Source organism: Protobothrops mucrosquamatus, unplaced genomic scaffold (genome assembly GCF_001527695.2).
Source record: "Protobothrops mucrosquamatus isolate PMUCROS unplaced genomic scaffold, P.Mucros_1.0 scaffold9232, whole genome shotgun sequence".
Taxonomy (NCBI): domain Eukaryota; kingdom Metazoa; phylum Chordata; class Lepidosauria; order Squamata; family Viperidae; genus Protobothrops; species Protobothrops mucrosquamatus.
In genome coordinates this window covers 3,273-10,762 of record NW_015395024.1, presented here as the reverse complement: position 1 = coordinate 10,762, position 7,490 = coordinate 3,273, and the positions used below count along the sequence as shown (strand labels likewise).

General features: G+C 38.1%; 1 protein-coding gene across 1 annotated transcript; it reads right to left on the bottom strand.

Annotated features, from left to right (window-relative positions):
- Nucleotides 1–1,529: 1,529 nt before the first annotated feature.
- LOC107300936 (cyclin-H-like) lies at nucleotides 1,530–6,523 on the bottom strand (the record flags this gene model as incomplete). Its single annotated transcript, XM_015830216.1, has 6 exons — nucleotides 6,322–6,523; nucleotides 5,074–5,196; nucleotides 3,790–3,863; nucleotides 3,360–3,570; nucleotides 2,431–2,594; nucleotides 1,530–1,600 (listed from the first exon to the last, which is right to left on the bottom strand). Coding segments are annotated over exons 1-6 (760 nt in total), but the record flags the coding sequence as incomplete, so codon positions are not given.
- Between the last annotated feature and the right edge of the window lie 967 nt (nucleotides 6,524–7,490).

Here is a 7,490-nt window from a genome sequence, read left to right as displayed (position 1 = left end):
ACAGGGAAAATGTTAGAGACATAGGCACTTTTAATCATCAATGCTTCAAAATATAAATCAACCGAACGAAAATCTAGTAAGTCCTAAAGAAAAACCATTAGTATAGTTGTTGACATTTTAATATCTCCTGGACTATACAATGCACAACTCACTCTGGAATCAGGCAACATAAAACTCAGTATCAAAACAGATGAAGCAAAGCTGCTAGCAGTGTTTCTCAACCTTGACAATTTTAAGGCATGTGGACTTCAATTCCCAGAATTCCACAGCCAGCAATGCTGGCTGTGGAATTCTGGGAGTTGAAGTCCACATGCCTTAAAATTGTCAAGGTTGAGAAACACTGTGCTAATGAGACTGTGCCATAGTTAATACTAAAGAAATCCACACAGCTACAAACATTTTATATAACAGAATATGAGGAGTCATTGGTTGTCTCTGAGCTTGGTTGTTTTCTGGCAGACATTTCATTACCCAAACCCTAGGTAACATCATCAGTGCTACACTATCATCCTCAGAGACTAGTATTGATGATGTTACAGTAGTGGCCAAAATTGTGGACACCTTTTGGGAAAAGTATACAGTAGAAATGCCACCTTTGGTTAAGTTTCCACCAATTTTTCTTCTAATTTCTTTATAACTGTAGCCTTGTTCACTTAATAATACTATTTTACATCGCTTTCTGGGCAACCAGTCAACTCTTTGCAACATTACTTTAATTTTATTACGTTTTACAAGCTCATTAAATGAAAGAACACAAAAAAACCACAACCAACTTGATAGTGATCACATAACACACTGACAAATGTCCTCCTCTCAGCTTCAATACATGACATCAATAACCGAATCCTACTGTGATCTGATTGGCTCATTGCCAAAACAAGATGACACCTGATTGGCTCTCTACACACTCATACTCATTGGCTACAATCAGATGAAGGAAAGCTACCTGATATCAACCTAAGCAAGTTGTGCTTCCTTTTTCTGGTTATTTGGCTATAACCTTTCATAGAATACAGTACAGATAATTGAACAAACTTTGTTGCATTACATTCTTGATTAAATTATCTTTCCATTGATATATAATTTTATGGTACTACTCCAAAAAAAGTGGTGTTATTAGCCATCAAACCTCAAAAATACACTTTTCCCAAAAGGCTTTCACAATTTTGGCCACTACTGTACCTAGTTTGGGTAATTAAACATCTGCAAGAAAACAACCAAGCTCAGAGAGCACCAAGGACCCCTCATTTCGACCCTGAGCTACAAATATTCTCCTTTATTGATAACAGCATATTTTATAACACTTCAACTTTTCTATCCTATATGCTGACATGGGGAGTAGAAAAGATGGAAACAGACCAGATTGCAGGTATTTTTGTTCTGAAATAACGGGTCCTTTTATTCAGTTATAAATATCAAAAATAAACTTTTACAACTCTTAAAACCTATCAAGCTTTTCACCTTTTCCTTTCTGAAGCATCAAGGATATTTTAAATAGGTACTGTTTCATTGTCAACATCAATACTTACATTTCATTCCATCCAGCAACTGTGAAAGGGATGTTTTATTCTCTTTGAGCATCAGGGTTCCTGATAAGTAACTATTAAAAATTTCAGAAAATAAACAACAGCTAAAAAGAATTAAATTATAGATCATAAAAAGATTGACATTTTACAACATTTCATGATAGACAATGCAAGATAGTTTAACAGTATTTAAAATACATTTTTTTTAAAAAGCAACTTGTTTTAGAATTAATTTCTTGTATTTCCACATCCTAAGATACTCAAAGTTTTCTCTCCTTTGTTTAAAACATTTATGTAGCTGCCTTATACCAAACTCTGGATGGCTCTCAATCAAAAGTCCATATTAAAAATATTAAAACCAAATGCATTAAAAACAAAACCTTGGTACCAAGTCAAGTTTCAGATATTTACTTCTTATCCCAGCACTTGGGGGAAAAGCCTGGTCTTTGGTGCTTCACAGGTTAGGTAGAGGCCTGTCACAGAAAAGGCACTCTTCCTAGCTCACCTAAGGTGTCAGTGTTTAAGGGAAGGGACTAGGAGCATACCCACCCTATCTAACCTGGTAGGATAGACTGGTGTTCTTAGGGAAAGGCAGTCCTGCAGATAACTTGGGCCTCTGCCATATAGGGCTTTAAAGGTGATAACCATCACCTTGAATTGCACCCAGGAAGAAACTGGAAGCCAGTGAACCTCTCACAATAGAGGTGTTACATGGGTAAAGCTACGAGTACCCATCCTGAGCACACTGTCACATTCTGGAGCAGTTGAAGCTTCTGGGTGGTCTTCAAGAGCAGCCCCACATAGCACATTGTAGTAATCCAAATGGGAGATATGATCTTCCATAAGCAGAATAATATATATATACACGTATATATAAATATTAAATATTCAGAAACTGCCTTACCTTTCCATATTAAATCCTGACCTGGATGCACTTGATACCATAGCGGTAAGAGCTATCTGAGAAGGTGTAAATAGAAGGCAGGCATCTGTCAAAGATACCCGATTAAGAAAATCATCTGCTGTTTTCCTCAATGTCTCAGGATTTTCAAGCAATTGATAACGGGTCTAGAAAATAAGTAATAGGCAATAATACTTTGGAATAATTTGTTGCTACAATTTCCTCCAAGCTCATATCCAAGACGTACTTTCAAATGAAAGGCAGATACTAAAAGGATTTCCATTCTCAAAGCAATAAAATAAAAATAAAATTATTTATTTTGTGGTCTTTTTCACCCACTTCGGAATCATTATATATAAAACCAAGGTTTTCATGAACTGATCTGATAGTTGACAAAATGTGAAGCTTACAAAATCAAACCAAAATGTCTTCTACAGTACCTTGTTCTTCAAAATAAAAAAGCTCATAGATTTTTAAGCTGATTATGATAGCCAACTTTACCAATATTTATTTTTAATATTTAAGAATAGCAAAAAAAACAAATTTTGTACCTCATTACTCATAACTTTGATGTTCATAAGAAATATAATTATATAGGTAATATCCTTATTTACAGAGAAATTAAGAATCCTCTCAAACATACACGAACATCAACACAAACAATTCAACATTTTCAACCATCATTTTGGCACTCAGTTCTAAAAGCAATATTTTGTTACCATTTTCAAAAACGGAAGAAAGGGTTTTGAAAGATGTGCAAGGAAAATCTAAGGTATTAAAGATGGGGTCACAGAATTAATATTGATATCTGTTTCATAGTATGGCCATTCATTCACTGTAAAAGTTTAACTCTGAATTACTCATATAACATTTAATATAGTTATTGCAGTCAATGTTTAACTTGGTAAGCAAAAAAAAAAAAGGTCTGGTACCTTCAAATCAATCAATAGCCCTTCAAATGGTCTGTAAGGGTTATGTACTATAAGGTGGAAATTCAGCTGCTGAATAAGTAGTAATTCATATTCCAAGATCTGTTCCAATGTCTTCTCCTGTCCTGCTGGGCTCTCACGAAGGTTACCAACAAATTGTGCACTAGATACATTAAATTCATCTACTTTACAAGCCAAGAATGCACACGTTAACCTTAAAAACAAAACACATTTGATTGTAACAAAAGTATATAAACTTGAGACAATATAAATAATTTCAAGACCAAAAACATTTTCCTGAGAAACAGGCAGTTTTCACCTTGAAATATGAATATGAGCTCTACATATTTCTTATCTCTTATTAAAATTTCAAAAATGTAAAAACATTATCAATTCTAATTGATAATTAAAGCATAAATAGTAAGTTACTCACATAATTATCCGGGGATGATATTCCATTACTGAGTTATTGAGGTAAAAACGTTTGAAATACATGCATGCTGTACCCTAAAAGCACAAAAAAGTTAGAAAGTTCATTCAAATTACTTGTTATAAACATAAAAATAAATACAAGACACAATTTAAAATGCCAATGGCAAACTAAATAACAAACTGCTCAGTTCTACACACAACTATTCAAAAAACATAGAGTCAAAAGGGGAATTTATGAAACAAAGGATGCAGCCCTGCAATAGGTTATTTATTACTGTACAAATGAAAAGAGCATCTGTTTTATGTATAAATTGGCCCAGGAGAATAAAATAGCATGTTTGCACTCCAGTCTACTTGGAGATACTAAAACCCTTTTTCTATTTTTTAAAGAGTGCACACAAAACAGATACTAGAATTCCCTTCTAAACAGCACACTAGATCAGTAATTCTGCCCTTCTCCAAGTCAAAAATGGTATACTTCACAAATACAATAAAAACAAGTCCCTATGTCTATGATCTCAGATAGGCTTATATTCTTCACAACTATACTTTTTCCAGAATTATGGGACTTTGTTGGTTGTCCCTACCACTGACTCCTAACATAGATTAGATGAGATGTGATCTCCTATAGCAGGATAATTAGCTTTCCTGACAGTGTTATGATCTTCAGTTCATTCTGCTGCACAACTCTAGCAGAAGCCTTTTGTGGCAATATTACAAATTGATTACAAATATTACAATATTACAGATTGATCTAACTGCTGCTCTGATATTTGATGCATAATCTTTTCTTTCTCTTCCCAAGTAACAAAATAAGGTGGACCAGGCTCTGCATGAGAACGAAACCATCAATCACAGAGCAGTGAACATTAAGACAGTACTAATTACTTGGAAGGGAAACAGTTCTGCATTTCTTTTCAGTATTTCAAATCAGCATTACTAATTATTAACTAATACTAATGTTCAAAATAAAAGATTCTGCATATGGAAAAGAAAACCTTGCAAACCACATTAAATTTTGAAAATTTAATGGATTTTAAATTTTAATGGATTAAAATTTACAAAGAATAAGAATTAGCTGTTAACATCCAACATAGCCATTTTTTAACTATGGGATATTATATGAATCCAGACAGTGTGCTTAATTTATACTTCTGTGTCATGAGCATTAAAAATGGTTTTATTTAAATCAGCCTTAAAAATAGCATTTCAAGTAAGCAGCAGCAAGACATTGGTTTCTCTAAACAGAAAAGTTAAAACAAATGTAAAAAATTCAACAACTTACCCCAACAGATTTGGGCATTGCTGGTTTAAATACAGAGCAAAAGTCTGCTAATCTTTTTTCATAATATTTACAAATTATCAGCTCTTCATGTTGGTCAAGAAGAAATGAGTCTGTCTGTTGAACCTTATGAAAGAATAATATATATCTTAAATAGAAATCACAATTCACTAACACAGACTATAGCTATTAAGCAGACCCACTTAAGGCATAATCCTATACATGAGTCTTACTAACCTAGTATTGTTGACATGTGCAGGACTATCACTCCATTATCCCTAGGCAGCTAAAGGCATTCAGAGTTATAAATCTATATATTTGCAGAGAAGAAATTTGGGAAACCATATAACAGTTAAGGGGACCTTTCTGAGCTTGGTTATTTTCTTGCAAATGTTTCATTATCAAACTAAGTAACATCAGAGCACCAATCAAATCAGTGCATCAATATTCTCTATCAGTAACACAGAATATAACCCTATGGAGATTCTCAGTCATCCAGGTCATGGTTGTCCCAAAGATGCTTTTTCAGGAGGTCCATTTAGTGGTCAATGTAATCGTAAAACATTGCACAGATAAAACACGGTAGCTCACTCCTGCCAAGAGAAGTCTGATAAAACCTGTTTATAGGGGCATGACACACTATAACATTTGTTTCTCTTACTCTTAAGGGAAAACAGAATCTATATAACAGTGTTTTCCAAACTTGACAACATTTAAGATGTGTGGACTTCAGCTCCCAGAGTTCTCCGACTAGCATACCAAATTAGGGTTGGTGCATACCGGTTGCCCTCACTGAATACCCACCCATTCAAAGTCACAGTAGTGCTGAATGAATGGTATTTATAACGGTTCCTCATAGTTACAGCCATTGCTGCATCCTCAGTGATGTGATCACAATTCCAGTGCTTAGCAACTGGCTCCCAATTAAAACACCATCATATCCCAGATATGTGATCTTTACCATCTGTTTCCAACCAGCAAAGACAATGGGGAAGCCGGCAGGATAGCAATCGCACAACAGTGGGATACAGCAACCATGCCTGCCAACTGCCTCCATAAGTCGGTGTACTCACGTGACACCACGCATTACGATCGTGTTGTGGAGTGACACGAGTTCCAGTCCCAATTAACATCGGTAAACAAGGGCTACCTGTACCATTCTGACAAACTCTAAAGAGGGCAATCCAAGGCAAATGCAACGGAAAGCAAGATCGGGGGCTTCTCGGCTCTTTTGGCCCCCTCCGCTCCTACCTTCCCATTGGCCACCGCTTTGCATCTGAACTTGCGGTTGGCGTCAGAGCGCCTGCGGGACAATTCCTCCTCGCCGCGGAAAGTCCAGTAGCGCCTCTGCGTGCTGCTGTGGTACATCACAGCCGCCACCGCCGACGAGCCCGAGCTTCGCCCAACTGCTGTCTTTCAGACGAACCGCTTTCCTCAATCCCGGAAACGGCCAAACGCCCCGCCACGGGAATGGCCGCCTCCGGCTCCGCCCCCGCTGTCATCGCAGTCGCCACCGGGCCGCCCCGAGTTCCCGGCATGCCTTGCGCCAAAGGCGAGGTAGGATTTCCCAGCCTCGCCCTGAAATCTAAATTCGCGCGGCTTTCTCGCAGGGCCGTTCCAAGAGATAAGAAAAGTTAGAGTCGCTTTATAAGCTCGCACTTCCGGAAAGCTGAACATGGCCTGTTCTTTCTGAGGGGCAACCTTCACGTTTAGTCAGAAAAAAGGAAGCCTTAAATTTGAGCAACGGCAAAAAAGATTTCACGGGCTCGCACTACATACTTAATACCAAATGAGTTGTTTCAACTTCCCGTGGCTGGCAGCTCTGATTTTTTTTTTTTTAAAAAAAAGAGTCCTTGGCGAGAGATGCCGTCCAGTACACCTATAGAGATAACAAGTAAAGAGCTGTCGCACGCCGCGCGATTCGGGACTTGATTTCCGAGCTACAGCTAGAAAAAGGCTGCTGGAAAGCTGGATCCTTGGCTTAGGGTTGTTGTTTTTTTCTTCCGCCCATCAGTTCTTCCCGGATTCCTTGTTGTCGGCTTGGCTCTCCTGGGAGTCTCAATTAGCAATTCGCATTTTGGAAACTTGAAGAAAAAGCACCGCGATTAGATCCAATTCAAGCCTTCCTGGTTGCGGGATTGTAGCCCAGCGAGGATATGCGCAGGCTGGGTCAGCGGAACGTGGACAATCCGCCTAGCTTTGGCCTCCGGCGATCCAGTAGTGTAGGACCTCGGCATTCCGCCAGACATGGCTGGAATGGGAATCCCGTTAGACTGCAGACGTCCTTGCCCTGGAAGCCTCGGAAATGCCCGCCGGTACAGCAACAGCATGACAGTCCCTAGGCGCAACCTGCAGGGAATAAACCCATTCTCTCCGGGCTGGAAAAGTGCGCAGCTCTGAACATCGGTTTGCCAAAACCT